At 40.4% G+C, this 17,530-nt stretch overlaps 1 protein-coding gene across 1 annotated transcript in view; it reads left to right on the top strand.

Moving 5' to 3' along the window:
- Nucleotides 1–4,694, top strand: part of TXNDC5 (thioredoxin domain containing 5) — an 88,597-nt gene extending 83,903 nt beyond the window's left edge. Inside the window, exons 9-10 of the mRNA XM_030208958.1 lie at nt 1,543–1,672; nt 4,458–4,694. Of these exons, the coding sequence (XP_030064818.1) occupies nt 1,543–1,672; nt 4,458–4,580 (253 nt within the window). The 3' untranslated portion in view covers nt 4,581–4,694. The remainder of the gene's footprint in view (nt 1–1,542; nt 1,673–4,457) is intronic.
- The last annotated feature ends 12,836 nt before the right edge of the window (nt 4,695–17,530 follow it).

Genomic DNA, 17,530 nt, shown 5'->3' with positions numbered 1-17,530 from the left:
CTTAGTTATAGCATTGCTTTCACAAAATTTGAGCCAATGGAATCTTTCTCTCAGTCATCTCTTCTGGAAGGTGCTGTTTATGGTAACAGTTGGTTCAGCTAGAAGAATCGCTGTGCTTCAGGTTTTAGCGACCTATGATGCTCAGTTTAATCATAATAAAATAGTTTTTACATATTCATCCTAAACCATGTGAATGAAGAAATAATTCTTCTTTAACTGCACAAGGATACATGCAAAGCATCCTTCTAAATTCTAAGTTGTAAAAGAGCTCTCTCGTTTTATATTTAAAGAGTGGAATCTATGAAGGTCTGCATAGTTGTGTATCTCCTCTGAGTGCCAACAATCATGGCATTTCAGTGGCCAAACAAACCCTAGCGAATTAGCTAGCATCCTGTATTCTTCTCAAAAGTAAAGTAAAACTTCATGAAATCAAAATAACCACTTTGACTGCCATTGCTTTCTTTTAATTTGCTTTGTGGAACAGTATGTATAAAGCAGCTACTTGGTCCTCATATCATGCATTCACTTCTTGCTGCTGCTTTGGACAAGTCTTCAATTAGAGACGGTGCATTTGGTAGGAATAGCGCTGACCAACCTGTTTTTGGTCTACCTGAAACTTACATTATCATTGATGAGCAAGCTGCTCCTGGACAATGGGCATGTTATCTGTAAAGTTTTGCAAGACAGAGCTTGGGAGCCACTCACTTGTGGAAATGTTTTCTCAGCTGCCCAAATAAATCACTTTCTGTATTCTCTGACTCTCCAGCCTTTGCTTATATCAGTTATTAAATCTCCATTGAGGATTCCATCGTATGAATACTATGGCTGTAATATCAACTCTTGGCAACTTTCAAACAACCTTTTCTAAATGAACTCAGCCCCACAAACTGCAGTCCTGTTTCCTACTTGCTTTCCTTGAGAATTTCTCATTCCATTGTTGCACAAACTTCCAGGCTTTCCTCCTGAGTGGGCCCTACATGGGTACTGCACGTATTTCATGCTTTCCTCCTCTGGCTTTTCCAGGCCCCTTCACTTCCATGCACTTGCCCTTGAACTTCATTCCTTCTGCTAGTATCCATCCACCTCTGTGTGAAGCCTTCATTAATTACATCACCTGTGGATCCGTAACTGCCTCTTGATTTGCAGTCCTGTCCACCCTCCTCACATCATTTCCTTCTACAGGGCCCCTCCTATCCCATAATTCATTCTGGTGACTTCCCTAGCCTGCTGTAATTGTATGTTAGCACATGGTAATGCAGTAATGCCTTTTACTAAATCTATTCAAGCCCATAATTCTGAGTTCTGTGAGAGCTGTTCTGTCCTGGTGTCATGCAGCGATATCACCCCACTTGAGTGTCCAACATATCCTTCGGCCTGTGGGAAAACACCTGTTACAGGTCAGCACCTTTGCTTTTTCTGCATGGAAAATAAAAGAAAATGCATGTTTTCTGTACAATGTTGTATATAAAACTGTAGTTCTGTTGCTGCTTTAAATATGGAATTATGTACATAAAAATGTGAAAGGAAATTTTCTTTGTCTAGGTGTGGGCACTGTAAGAATCTAGCTCCGACATGGGAGAATCTCTCAAAAAAGGACTTTCCAGCTCTGAGCGATGTCAAGATTGCAAGAGTAGACTGCACCGCTGAGCATGCCCTCTGTAACAGATTTTCTGTAAGTCAGCAGAACATTGCATTTCCCATGCACTGAGTTTGTTCATCCAGATAGGAGCTTAATTATAAACTCTTGAATCTCAACATCTAAGAAGAGAACAGGTTGAGAGTGCTAAATGAGTATATTGTTGAAAAACATAGAAATGTGAAGGAGCCTCAACAGTGCCTCATGCACATTTCCTCTGAGGCTGGGAAGTGGCTCTGGGCTCTTTCTTTATTTACTACTACTACTACAAATCATTTCTATAGCGCTATTTAGTGCTATTATCAAAGATTTTTTATAGTGTATCTTCACCTTGCTTTTATTATATTTCTTGACTGCTTCCTCTCTTGGATCAAAAAGTTGCCCAAAGTGTTTTACAAAAAAAAAAAAAAAAATCGAAAACAGCATTAAACGTTCATAATATAGAATTAAAAGTACAATTGAGCGATTCTAAATAAAAGCAACTATTGATCAGCTTATAAGATCACCTTCAGATTCCCTCAGACTACCCAGAGATACCCCTCTACAGCCCCTCTATAAACAAATGTTACAAGAACTTGGCCAAACCTTTGTTTAAACCCAGATTTGCTAATTTCTGTTACTACATTCTCCGTCAAAGAGTTCCAGAGCTTAACTATTCGTTGAATGAAAAAATATTTGCTTGTATTTGTTTTAAAAGTATTTCCATATAACTTCCTTGAGCGTCCCCTAGTCTTTGTATTTTTGGAATGAGTAAAAAATCAATTTACTTCTACTCGTTCTACTCCTCAATCATTACTCCCCTCATCCTTCTCTTTTCCAAGCTGAAGAGGCCTATCCTCTTTAGGCTTTCCTTATATGAGAGGAGTGGTCGCTCTTCTTTGAACCTTTTCTAATTCCGCTATATCTTTTTTTGAGATATGGTGACCAGAACTGAACACAATACTCAAGGTGTGGTCACACCATGGAGCGATACAAATGCATTGTATTTTCGGTCTTATTCACCATCCCTCTCCTAATAATTCCTAGCATCCTGTTTGCTTTTTTGGCTGCTGCCGCACAAGATGTTAGCATATTTTTCTTGGGTGCTTACACCTAAGGTGGACCCTAGCATCTGGTAACTATGATTCGGAGTATTCTTCCCAATGTGCATCACCTTGGATTTGTCCACATTAAATTTCATCTGCCATTTGGATACCCAGTCTTCCAATTTCATAAGATCTTCCTGCAATATTTCACAGTCCGCACATGTTTTAACAACCTTGAATAGTTTTTGTGTCATCTGCAAATTTAATCACCTCACTCATTGTTCCGATTTCCAAATCATTAATAAATATGTTAAATAGCACTGGTCCCAGTACTGATCCCTGCAGCTCTCCACTATTCACCCTCCTCCATTCAGAGAAATGACTATTTAACCCTACCTTCTGTTTTCTGTCCAGTAACCAATTCCTAATCCACCCCAGAACATTGCCTCCTTTCCCATGACTCTTTAATTTTCTCAGGAGTCTCTGATGAGAAACGTTTGTCAAAAGCTTTCTGAAAATCTAGATACACCACATCAACCGGCTGGTCTCTCATCCATCCTATTTCAAAAACCCTAGTAATGAAGCTCTGGTTGTTACACTGTGTGATCCATTTATTCTCGCCTGATATGGGGGTTTTAATTGATTATTGACAAGTAAGGTTGCAGGAGCTGGCACAATTCTCACACTATCTATGATGGAGAGAAATCTTATAATGATACCAGAAAGGAGAGTGTGAGCCTGACACTGTAGATGACAGAAGTGCAGTTGTATTTCCAAGTTTAAAAACATTGGCTCCCACTAAAAGAATGAATTGCGTTCAAAATCTGTACCCTGGTCCATAAAATTATTCACGGTGAGGCCCCGGTATATATGTCAGACCTCATAGACTTACCAACCAGGAACACAAAAAAGGTCAGCACGCACATTCTTGAATCTCCACTACCCCAGTTGCAAAGGACTTAAATATAAATCAACATATGCATCCAGCTACTCCTACATTAGCACAAAACTATGGAATGCACTACCAAATGTCATAAAAACAATGCACGACCTAACAACCTTCTGAAAATTACTAAAGACCAACCTGTTGAAAAGGACATACCACAATGACCCATCCTAAATACCAGACAACGAAACTCTACCAGAACCAGACAAAATTGAACTCTCTATACCTGACTGCTTCAGTCACTCTGTCACTAATGAACGTTAACACACTACCACCTTATTTCTCATGCCGGAAATGAACTGATTACCTAACTTACTCTATAATTTACTCTATCATTTATGAACTTTAATGCAATACCGCTTTGCATTTCTCATTCCAGAAATGGCGATCGCCATTACACCAAAATGTAAGCCACATTGAGCCTGCAAAAAGGTGGGAAAATGTGGGATACAAATGCAGCAAATAAAATAAAAATACCACTTTAAAAATTATAGCTCTGTCTTTGTTCACTCCTTAGACAGGAAGGAGTAATGTCATAAGAAGAAAATCTACTCCTTATTCACACTTTGCAGTTTGAAAAGAGCTTCTACTTATATTTTATCACTAAACCTTGCTCTCTGTGTCAAACCATGCTCCTTTTTTTAACATATATATATATATATATATATATACATATGCAGCTCTAGACTAAGTAAGTCGTACAGTGACAGTATTGGGAGATGGAATTTACAAGAACAGGTGTTTGGCAGTACTCTTTGAGATTCCTTTTCCTCTGCAGAGAACCGCCTGCATTGTACTGTGTGTTTAATGCCAATACTTTTCGATCATCGTGTTTTCTCATCAATTGCAGGTCCGTGGATATCCCTCACTGCTACTGTTCCGGGCCGGAGAAAGAATAAGCGAGCATAATGGTGCTAGAGATCTTGAAACGCTACAGAACTTCATCACACACCACACTAGGGATGAGCTGTAACAGAATCTACTGTTCCACCATGGCTGCTGATGTATTTTTCAGGTGTTTGATTTTAAATAGTTACTGATTTCAGGCAGTAGATAGTTTGAAAAATAAATGTACTGAACTTTGGTATCTTCCTAGTGTTTTTTTTTTGTTTTAATATTAATATATATTTTTTGTGCTTCCTTATCACCACCAACAGATGAATCCTGAGACTTGTGGGTTATGATCATCTACCAGCAGGTAGAGGTGGCATTAAATTGCACTCTGTCTTATAAGACGGTATGCTCCTTGGTCAGTTAGTATATCTCTATCTCCAGTAGACTGTGGAACGTGTCTCACGAGCTCCTGGTCTCATCTTTACTGTACCTCCTGTTCTGGGGCTTCTGGTTGAGTAGAGCTTGGGGGTGTCTAGGCTAAGTGGTGCCTACTTTAAGAGGTACACCTGGTGTTGCCAGGCCCCTCCCCCACCCCTCCTGACACGCTCCCTCTCCTTCCTCACAAAAGTGGGGGCAGTTTGAGCAGGTAATTTTACTGCTGTGGCACCAGTTTGGAGGGTTTGTTTGGCTAAACTGATAGCATTGGTCTTTGCAGAGAAATCCTTTTTGTCATCTGTTTTGAGTATAGCTTTAAATTTGTATTAATCTTCAGGTTTCACTTGCAGTTTTGATTTCACTTCATTTCTCATGGCAGCAGAAGCTGTTAAGTGCTGCTCTCACTATGGGAAGTGCAGAGCAGGTCAGGACAGAACACTGTCAGGTGGGTTGTTCCATCTTAATTCTGCCTGAAGAGGTCTTGGGACTAACAGAAGAATAGACTTCCTGCATGGGACACTTGAGGCCATGTGGTTCTTTCTCCAGTGGCAAAAAAATCACTGGTGGCGAAGTAATAAAATAAATTCTGGAGAGAAAGGCTCCTAAGAAGCAACAGGAGCAGCAGCACCAGGCATGGCAAAAAAATCACTGGTGGCGTGTGATGGTAAAGAAACACCTAAAGTTTGAACTGAAGGAGCTGAATTGTGCTGAGGTAAAAACAGCACAATTCAGCTCCTTCAGTTCAACCCTAGAATGACTAATACAAAAAAAGCTGCCTAAATCCTTTCCAGTGCATGAAGCTATGCAGGAGTTGATCTCAGCCCAATGGTCCGCTCCGGATCCTAGCCTTAGGGTGGCCAAGACCATGTCTTGTCTTTATCCCATCAGGAAGAACTCGAGAAGTTAAAGTTGCCAAAGGTAGATTCCTTGGTAGCTGTAGTAATGAAAAACTCTTCCTGTAGAGGGTGGTATAGCTTTGAAGGGTGTTCAGGGCAGGAAACTGGAATCTTCCTTGAAGCATTCCATCAAGGTCTCTGCAGGCTTCAATTTGCAGTTCCTATGCTGCCAGGGCCTGTTTTTCCCAGGTGCAGCAAGCAGCATATGTATTGGTAGCCTCTATTGTGCAACTATCCCTTGAATTCCCTAACATGGAAACGGGTCTGGCTTATCTTGCAGATTCCTTGTATGACCTTATCTGTACTTCTTCCAAACAGATGGTGTTAGTGGTCACAGCTAGTAGTTGTGGCTATGTCACTGGGCTGCGAATGCTACCTCTAAGCAGCATCTCATGAAACTTCCTTTTAGGATTAAAGTCTCAGCTTTTGCCTGAGGACAGGCCTAGAAGCTCTTTTAACTCGAATCAGATGTGTTCTCGGCTTAAGGATACTAAGTGATACTGGCCTGGTCGGTCCACTTCCTTTCATAAATCCATATATCAGCAGAGGCAGTCCTTTCGTTCAGACAAGCGATCTTCCACTGCTTCTTGTCCCTCGCAATGATGGGGTCACGGTCCACACTTTGGCAGAAGTAATAAGATGATGATTGTCCCATTATTACGAGGAGTGGACCAAGATTACAACAGACCAGTGGGTTCTAGAAATTATCGGAGACAGATGCTAATTAGAATTCTCCTCTCCTATCACATATTTTTTCTTGAAATCCTTGTACAAAGCTGTGTGCAAGAGGCTGTCCTATCCATTCTTCACTCCTTAAAGGAGTTGGCAGTAGTTTCAGTGTCCCTCTATGAATGAGGTCAAGGCCGCTATGCCATTTATTTTGTAGTTCTGAAGAAAGCAGGGTCCCGTTGTTTGGCCCACAACCTCATAAGAAGGTCAACACATATGTGAAGATCAAGCATTTTTGTATGGAGACCTTGTCCGCCGTCATGCTGGCTGTACATCCAGAGGAGTTCTTCTCTAGATCTCAAGGAGGCTTATTTACATATTCCCATTTGACTGCCTCATCAATGTTTTATCCCCTTTGCAATTTTGGGACAATTCTTTCAGTTCCAGCAGTGCCCTTCGGTCTGGCTACAGTTTCCAGGACCCATTCCAAGGTCATGGTAGTGGTAGCGGGATCAGAGCCTTTTTGGCTCAGGAGAGTCATCGGGTCACCTTCAGAGTGATCTCTCTTTGCAGTCGCTGGATTGGGTACTCAATCTGTCCAAGAAGCACCTGGTACACATGCAGGTTATGGAATATTTGGGAGTTCATTTCAACACTGCCTAGGACAAGGTGTTTTTATCACCTCAGAGATGGGTCAAGCTTCAGACTCAGATTTATTTATTGATGAACTTGCTAAGTCCTCGGATTTGGGATTATGTGCAGGTGTTGGAGTCCATGGCAGCAACTCTGGACTTGGTTCCATGGGCCAGAGCTCAAGTGTGCCCTCTTCAACAATCTCTTGAGCTGCTGGTCGCCGATATCTCAGGATTACGGTCTCTTTCTACCTTGGACTCCTCAGGTGAAGACCAGACCTGGCTACTGTCTAGCAGTCTTCTCAGAAGCACGTCTCTAGCCTTTCTATCTTGTATAGTGGTGGTAACTGATGCCAGCTTGACTGGTTGGGGGGGGGGGGGGTGCATTGACTTCATCATAATATTCAGGGTCTCTGGAACAGAATAGAATCACTGTAACCATTACTGGACCTCAAAGCAGTTTGCAAGGCTGTTTTTGGCCTTTCAGCCCCTACTGGAAGGCAGACAGCCTCCATACTGTCATAAAATATCACGGCTTATATCAACAGACAGGGAGGCACTTAGCAGTTCCTCCCTGAGTATGAAAGCTCATCTCCTTATCCACTGAGCAGAAAGCCACTTGTGACAGATGTTGGCAGCACACATCGCAGGAACTCTGAACATGCAAGCGGATTACCTTGGCAGGACTTCTTGGACCCGGGGGAATGGGAGCTGTTGCCAGAGGCCTCCCAGCTTGTCGCACAGAAGTAGGGCATATATCTCATCACAATCCCAAAGTCCTCAGGTTTTTCAGCAGAAGAAAAGAGTATGGTCAGAGGGTCTTGATGTCCTTCTCCAACCTTGGCCAGAGTTGGATTTTCCTTGCCAGTCGTAGGCAAGGTTCTACATAGGATTCATAGTCATCAAGGTCTGATAGCCCCAGACTGGCTCAGGAGACCATGGTATGTGGATATGGTTCATCTCCTGGTGGACAAGCCATTGTCTTCCTCATTGTCAGGGACTACTTGTGCAGGGCCCTATCCAGATGGAGGATCCATCCTGCTTTGGTCTTATGGACTGGCTCTTGAGAAGTCAAAATTAAAGAAGAACAGTTACTCTGAAGATGTTGTTACCACCTTACTTCAGGCTAGGAAGCGCTCTACTTCATCTGCTTATGCTCGAGTCAGGCGAGTTTTTGAATCATGATGTTCCTAAAGGACCTTGTCATCCTTTCTAATTTGCCCCCAAGTCTAGCCTTTTTGCAGGAAGGTTTTAAAAAGGGGCTGGCCTACAATTCTCTTAAGAGGTGCAGGTGGTGGCCCTAGCCTGTTATTGGGGTCAAATTCTGAATTCCTCCTTAGCTGCTCATCCAGATGTGGTTTGTTTCTTGAATGGGGTTAATTGTCTTAAGCCTCCTTTTAAATATCCTTTCCCTGAAGTGGAACCTTAACCTGGTCCTTTAATCCCTGCAGAAGGCATCCGTTGAGCCTCTGAGTAAGGCTACTGTGAAAGACCTTACCCTCAAGTCCATTTTCCTCATCGCAATTTCGTCCGCATGTAGGATTTCTGAGCTATAAACTTCACCCTGTATTGATCCTTTCCTTCATTTCTCTGAAGCAGGAGTGAGGATTATAAGAAGAATTTTCAGTTACTCCATTTTCTTGATGTCCGTCGAGTGCTTCAATATCTGCAAGCAACCAATGAATTTTGTCGCTCGGATCACCTTTTTATCCTCCTGTCTCTGAATTGGGGTAATGCTGCCTCCTAAGCAACTGTTGCCCGCTGGATTAAAGAAGCTATTACCTCAGCTTATATTCTTTCTGGCAAACTGCCACCATTTTTGTTCCAAGCTTATTCTCTACCAGAGCTCTTTCAACTTCTTGGGCGGAGTCTAGGGCTTACTCCCTGAAAAAAATATGTAGGTCAACTACATGGTCCTCTTTGCATACCTTTTCCAGGCACTATCGCTTGGATATTGTGGCTCGGTTGGAGGTGTCCTTTGGAACATCTGTTCTCTCCATGGGTGTTTCTACTTACCACCATGTGTAAGGACTGCTTTACTATATCGCCTACAAGTCTCTGGATTCATCTGCCTGCTGATGAGAAGGAAGTTAAAATTATGTCTTACCTGATGATGATTTTCTTTCCTTTAATCACAGCAGCTTAATCCAGAACCCCATAGTACTTCAGTATTATCCATTGATTTCTCTGTTTAAAGTTGTTGCTGCTGCATGTTGCTGTTTCTGGTTCTAGTTGTTTTACTCTTCATACGTAGGTTCTGCGGGGAACTAATTCGTCTAATTCTTCCTTCTGCTTTGTTAGGAGAAATACTAACTGACTAAGGAGCATACTGTCCTATATGACAGAGTTTTTAGTTTAGTGCTCTCTATCTTCACCTGCTGGTAGATGATCATAACCCACAAGTCTTTGTATTCATGTACTGTGATTAAAGGAAAGAAAATTATCAGGTAAGACATCATTTTTCCTTAAATGGACATTGCTGACAAATGCTCATTGTAATAAAGGACACACATTTGAGATCAATTGCCATATTTAAATTAGCTATTTGTTTTGGGATAAATTTGACATTAATGTGCTGCTAAAAAAAAAAAAACTATACTTTGGCCAAAGTTTTGGTACTTATGCCAAAAGGTCATTTTTATCTTCTTTTTTTTTTTTTTTTTTTTTCTCTCTCTGAAAGCTGCCTACTGGTACTGTAGATTGTGGTTCCGCAGTTGTACTAATGGTGCCTTTTTAAACTTGAGGCTTATAAAACTATGTACAGTCTTGTTTAATATAACTGCTGGTCGGGAACTTGAGTACTGTAAGGCTGAAAAAGAAAAACCCTTGGAAGATACCAGATCATTGCCAACTGCTTATTATTTCTCTCCTTTTGTAGGAGGGTTTAGCCATAATGAGTCATGGCACATGAAGTGTGCCTGGATACAATTAATGATGCCATTTTGAAGTTGGTCATTTCTGGTTTGCAATAGACTGTGCAAATCAAGTTATGCATCCAAAGTTACTGTATTTTATGCAGAATTCAATTGAACAGTGTTTCCCTTTATGAAAATATTTTTTATGGTTAGTTAACCTTTTAAGATTGGAAGAATTGTTCAGACTGATTGGGTGGAAGGTTTAGGCGGTTCTATAGTGGCCCAGTGTAACCTTTTACACTGGGCCACTATTTCTAGAGCTGGTATTATTGGTAATTAGGTAGTCTGCGGGCCTGTTTGGATCTTTTCTCTGTCAAGCAAGATGAATCAGCCGCACATGTTATCATCCAGTGGCACCGACCCAAACAGCATCACCATTCCTTCTCCTACATATCCCTTCCAGTTGGAAGCAGAATTCAACTGTTCCACAAGACCTGGCAATTAGTAATGATGGGCAAAATTACCAACTACATTAGGCTCAGGTACCATTGGCTCATTTCATTTTAAACTCTAAATTGAATCCCTATAAAAGGGATCATCTGCAGGAGGAGGTGGAATTTTCTCATTTAGGAAAACACACTGGAGTATATCCTGGAACTGGATATTAGCAGCTACTCCAAGTATTTCTTAACTTTAAAGAAAAGTCAAAAGTGATACTGATATTGGACCTGAGGGGATCTACACAAATATCTGGCTTGGGCAAAGTTTGACATGCACTTCTTCTTGACCGTTCAGTCCTTTCTGCATCTGAAGGACTGGTTATGCTCTCTGGAACTCAAATAAATGTATGTGAATTTTCTGATCCACTGGCTACACTGAGAGTTCTCTGTTTTACAATAAATGGCATCCACTCTCGATACAGGATATGATTTTTCAACACAAAATGTTTAGAAATTTTAGTTGCCCATCTGTGAAGGAAGGGAATCTGTCAGTTTTTTCTTAGCTAGACAGTTGATTGGTGAAGAGCTCTACTTGAGTCACTGTGGTTTGTCATAACCTACCTGAAAACAACCGTACTACCATACCAACAACACTCGTATACTGATGTTCTAATAAATACTCAAGCAAGAAAAGCTATCCTCTCTGATTAGAGAACAAATGTTCTAATAGGGGTCACTAGGAATCTCATAAGCTGAATAAGCTCCTCAGCTTCCATCTTCATTGTCTTACATGAAAGAAACATAGCTGTCAAATGGTTGAGTGACACCATATGCACATATCTGCATGCTTCAACTTCAGTGGACACTAATGTTCCAGTGAGACCAATTATCCCATTTGTTATGTTTCCAAATAAGGAACATCTGGGTGTTTAATACTTTTCATTGTTAGAAGACATGTGACAGTCTGATTCATGGACTTTATATACCAGCAATGTCAACTACAGAAGAGAGGGATATCAGATTAGCCTTCTAGAGATAGGAGCAGTTCTCAGTGCTCTTAGAGTGTTTGCCAGCATGGTATCAGGAAAGGGAATCCTGGTCCCAATGAACCACCAAGTGGCAATATTTATATAAACAAGGGTGTTCTGGATCTTATGTCTTCTGTAGAGATAGTAAAGATCTGAAACTGTTATGACAGATGCTCCATTCAGAAAAGTAAATATGATTGGAAATACCCAGCTGTTGTCTGAAATCTAATGAATGATCCTTGGACCAGGACACAGTAGAAGAGATGTTTGAAGAGTAGAGTGTCCCAAAAATAGAATTTTTGCATCAAAAGATAGCAAAAGGCTTCTGTTTAGCTTCAGAAGAACAAGCAACTGCAGACTGGTGTGTTATGCTTTCGACATACACTGAGGACATAGCCACATTATGCCTCACCATTCCACTTTATTTTCCAGAACTTCACAAAAAATAATATACAGTAAACCTCCTTAAAACTAATAGCACTGTCCTGGCCTCATCAAGTTTTTTTTTTCTTCTGTTTATCAGCCATCTGTCAAGCCTTCAGTTCAGTTAGTAGAATCTCTTTTACTGGATAACTTAAGAATAAAGGGAAGCTTGTCCAACCAAACATCAATTTGGTAGCTCTAATGGCACTGATGTTGAACATTTTTTAGTAGCACCTCTCTAACCTCCTCCATATATAGAATAAAGCAATCTACTGAAAATCATACACATTAAATCGAAACGGTTCTCTGGTTTCCAAGAAAAACTTGCTCGTTTTTACCTGTTTTTCATGGAAACTGCTTCAGAATACATTCCACTTTTCATTTTCTGGTTTAAGAACCTGCTCCGTAAAGGTGTTTCTGAGTGAAAGAGCTGCTTTCCACACATACATTAAGGGAAACCCTATATTGTTTTATTGTATAAACTCATGAAGGAGGTTATGGTATTTGAAATCTCTACCCAAGAGACCTTTGATTCCATGGGACTTTGTCTGTTTAGCTCAGCTTATAAATCCCTCCCTCTTGAACCTTTGATCTTTGACCCTGAGTCAGTGAGCTTCAAGCTTGTCATGTTCTTATCTGCAGTTCTTTTACAGCGGGGATATTTAAAAAAAAATTTTTTTACCAAATGTGGTGTCTGCTGTTTTCATCAGTCAATCCATATCGCTTCCCACTTTCTTTCCAAGGACTTGCACACACAGATGATCAGTCCTTGCACACACTGGACTGTAAATGAGCTGACTTATTACAACCATATTGCCAATTCAGTCAGCTTGTTTTGCGTTTTGATTTAAGAACTGTCTCAGTAGCTAAAAACTTTATCAAACTGACTAGCACTGTATTTTCCACTACAATCTAGTATATAAGTATTGCCACACTGGGACAGACCAAGGTCCATCAAGTTCAGCATCCTGTCTCCAACAGTGGCCAATCCAGGTCATCACAAATACCTGACAAGATCCCCCCAAAAGTTCAATACATTTTATGCTGCTTATCCCAGAAACAAGCAGTGGATTTTCCCGAAGTCAATTTAATAATGGTCTACGGACTTCTCCTTTAGGAAGCCGTCCGGACCTTTTTTAAACCCTGCCAAGCTAACTGCCTTTACCACACTCTCTGGCAACGAGTTCCAGACTTTAATTACACGTTGAAATTACCACAAGAGCCATGTGGTAGCAGTGCGGTAACTACATTTTGGCATGCATTGGGTGTGTGTAGATGCTTATATGGCTTAGTAAAAAGGGCCCCTAAGTGACTTGCCCAAGATCACAAGGAGGTGCAGTAGGAATTGAACCCAGGCTGTCAGGATCAAACCCTGCTGCAGGATTGCATCTGAATAACTGTGAAAGCACATCAACTCAGAGAAATGGCAGTTCTGGTAAACTATCTCCGCTCAAATGATGGTCCTCCTGTTCATTACATCTCATTGCTAAATTTCTGTCTAGACAGTGTGTCTAGAAGAGATTGGTCATTTAAACAAGCAGTTCTACAAGGTCTATTCAGTTGATAATTAACTAGACCCCCTGCCCCAATACACACAATATTCATGTCCAAGTTGCCTCAAGAATCCAGATAGCTAAATAAAATAAGGCAAGTAAACTCCTAAGCCCTGCATTAGACTGAGAAGTCTTGTGAGGTAGCTGCTGAAGAAGTACCATCTGTACTCAAAATATTCCAGCTTTTTCAGAGCTTAGGGAAAGATGTCCATGTTGGTACCATCCAATTACATGACCTGCTTGTGTGTCTGATTTATTCTGCTTTTTATTGCAGATGAATAGTATTGTGTCTGGATGTTAGGCTAAATTTCAATTTGTATTTTTTGGATGTGTTTTTACAGTTCATTCCATGCATTTGTTTTAATAATGTTTCATGCACATTAGAACTCCACATATGCAGATTGTATGTGTGTGAAATCATAGGTCCACATTCATTAAATTGTGCATGTACTAAACTTTATAAAGCTTGCTATTGAATGCCCATACCTACCCTTTGTGCTTTGAGGAAGATCCCAGAGATTGCCAGTATATCCACACTAAGGCCTTGCTGCTTTTTCCAGTGCTTGATGTACCGATGAAGTATTGAAATAACCCTATAGAGGAAGTCCCCTTGGAAAATGATGGACCACCTTGTAATGGGCTGGCAGAGATTTTGCTATTTTTTTTGAGTTATTCATAACACGAGTTTCAAGCATCTTTGTTCAGTTGATATTTAGGTATTCTACAAGAACAGAAGGGTAGTGAGAGAGTATACTTACTGGTAGATCTAAACCAAGGTACATTTGTTCTTTACCTTGCAAAGAAAGTGCTGCATAATGGGCATAACTGGAGGAAAGAACACTTTGTTATGAGGCTGTTTGTTATACTGACTAGAGCAGATGTATATTATTAGTTCAAGCTATGTCCTGCCATAAAGGAAACAAATAACTGAACAGGAAACCACTATTAGCCATGCTGATAGAATCTTTATGGATCACACATGATGTAAAAAAAAAAATAACTTTTTCTCATTATGATAATAAGCACAATCGTATGAGTGGCTTAATTTTTTCCTCTCTGGTTTCTTGCATTATAATCAGAGGTACAATTGTTTACACTATGATACTTTCTAAATAAACTTAAAAATTGTTTAAAGAATTTCTTTGTTAAAATAAATGAACAATAAAAACTGCAATAAATAAGTTTGTATTTACAAATATAAGTGGTCTGTTTAATAGGTCAAGAGGTACAGATGAGAGAGAGATGCACACGTTTTAAATGTAGGCCTAACCTTTCCATATTACTGTAAATATTGAGTTGAAGCTTAAGGATGAAAATTCATTCCATTTTATGCCGGTCCAAAATGTTCTTAGGGATACAGAGATGTGGAGGGGCATTTTCAATATGATGTCCAAATCTGGTTTTGGACATTTTGCGGAAAACATCCAAAAACCCAGTAGTGAATGTGGCTATTTTTAACCTGAAAAAGGTCTGTCTTTCTTTTTTTTTTTTTAAATGGCCATTTGCTAGTTGACGGTGTGCTCGGACCTTTTTTTGGGGGGGTGGGGGGGGAACCCGTCCAAGTGAAAAAGACACAAATTCAAGCTATTGGGATGTAGAAGGAGCCAGCATTCTTAGTAGTGGCCACAAAGACATCCCAACAGAACAGTGGGGCACCCTAGGAGCCTGCAATGGACTTCACATAAAAGCTCCCAGGTATACATCTCACCGTTACCCCCTTATATGGGAAGCCCTCCCAAACCCAATAAAAACCTGCTGTACCCAATTGTACACCACTACAATAGCCCTTATGCCTGTGCCACCTATATGTGATTACAGTATGTTTTTGGTTTGTGTTGGAGGGTTCACACTTTCCATCTAAGTGTAACAGTGGATTATAGACCTGGGTCCCCTTCTCTACATTGCACTGCACCAACCACTAGGCTACTCCAGGGACTTGTTTGTGCAGCGCTGCATACGCTTTGTAGCGCTGTATAAATGCTAAATAGTAGTAGTAGTAGTAGTAGTAGACTTGCTTGCTGCTTCATAAGTATTGCCATACTGGGACAGACCGAAGATCCACCAAGCCCAGCATCCTGTTTGCAACAGTAGCCAATCCAGGTCACAAGTACCTGGCAAGATCCCAAACAGTACCAATACATTTTATGCTGCTTATCCTAGAAATAAGCAGTGGATTTTCCCCAAGTCCATTTTAATAATGGTTTGTGGACTTTTTCTTTAGGAAGCTAGCCAAATCTTTTTTAAACCCCGCTAAGCTAACTGCTTTTATTACATTCTCTGGCAACAAATTCCAGAGTTTAATTACATGTTGAGTGAAGAAATATTGTCTCCCAATTTGTTTTAAATTTACTGCTTTGTTACTTCAATGCCTGTCCCCCTAGTCCTAGTATTTGTGGAAAGAGTAAACAAGCGATTCACGTCTAACCATTCCACTCCACTCGTTATATTATAGACCCCTGTCCCCTCAGCCGTCTTTTCTCCAAGCTGAAGAGCCCAAGCCGCTTTAGCCTTTCCTCATAGGAAAGTCGTCCCATCCCCTTTATCATTTTCGTTGCCCTTCTCTGTACCTTTTCTAATTCCACTATCTTTTTTTGAGATGCGGTGACCAGAATTGAACACAATATTCGAGGTGTGGTCGCACCATTGAGTGATACAAAGGCATTATAATGGCCTAACTTTTGTTTTCCATTCCTTTCCTAAAAATACCTAACATTCTATTTGCTTTCTTAGCTGCCACCGCACACCGAGGAGAGGGTTTGCCATTACAGCTGAAGCTGTCATAGAGCATGGTATTTACTGTTTCTTTTACATCTTTGGGGGTGGGAGGGGGGTCATTGACCACTGGGGGGAATAAGGGGGGGTATCCGTGGTACCTTTTTGTGACTTGGTCATTATTAAAACAGGTCTAGCCCAAAACATCTAATTTTTAATCTTGGACATTTTTGCTTTGCTCCATTATGACAGAAAAATGTCCAAGTATTAGGGGCACCCAACTCCCAATACACCCCTGACAAAGCTCCCTTGTGATTTGGGTGCACTGCAAATGAACTGCATAGAAAAATATCTAGAAAAATATTTCGAAAATAAAGATTTGGATGTTTTTGCAAGAAAAACCATCCATCTGTTGCTTTGTGCTGTTTTTTTTTTTTTTTTATGTTTTTCTGTTTTGAAATTGAGCCCCATAGATATCTGTGTCTTTATAAAATACTATTTATTTATTTATTTGTTTGTTTGTAACACTTATACCCCACACTTTCCCACTTATTAGCAGGTTTAATGTGGCTTACATAGTATGTCAGGATTACAAAGTAACATAGAATGGATATGGCTGTAATATAGTGAATAAAGAGGTGGTCAATAAGATATGGGTGAGTAAGATGGATAGGGTAGGAGGATGGTAGAGGTAGAGGAGTGGGAGGAGGGAGTGTAATTGGGAAAGGTATGTTGTTTAGTAATACTAAGACAAATCCTGCAGAAACAGTACCTACATTTGGAGTGGAAGAGTAGCCTAGTGGTTAGAGCACCAGTCTTCATATCCAGATGTGCCTGGTTCAAATCCCACTGCTGCTGCTTGTAATCCTGGGCAAGTCACCTGTCCCTCCATTGCCTCAGGTTTAAAATTAGATTGTGAGCACTCCAGGGACAGGGAAATACCCAGTGAACCTGAATGTAACTCACTTTGAGCTGCTACTGAGAAAGGTGTACGCTAAAAATAAAACATTGCAGTGTTTTGCACATATCATATAAAATGTGCACATAAATTGGAACTCTACCATGCTCTGCCCAAACTCCTTCCCTGAGCATGCCTACTCTATAGCTATGTGCCAGCTTGCACCTTATACTCTTAGACGACCTAATTATATAAATAGCCTTTTATGCATATAAAACAGCATTTTACACCCCCAAAAATTTATAGAGTTGCTATTCACATGCTGATATACTAGATTTGTTATCCTAAATACAAGACTGCAATAACTAACTGATTTGTTCCCTTTTTATTGTGACTACATCTTCTAGTTTGGCTGCTCAAGAGATTTCAAATTCTATGGCAGTAAGTGGCACAGTTTAATAAACTTGCATATGAGTAAATTTTGAACTTTATAAAAACATAGGGGTTGATAATTAAAGCTAGTTTTCTGGGTAGCAGCACTTGTTACC

Source organism: Microcaecilia unicolor, chromosome 1 (genome assembly GCF_901765095.1).
Source record: "Microcaecilia unicolor chromosome 1, aMicUni1.1, whole genome shotgun sequence".
Taxonomy (NCBI): Eukaryota; Metazoa; Chordata; class Amphibia; order Gymnophiona; family Siphonopidae; genus Microcaecilia; species Microcaecilia unicolor.
This window is presented reverse-complemented; position numbering and strand designations above follow the sequence as displayed.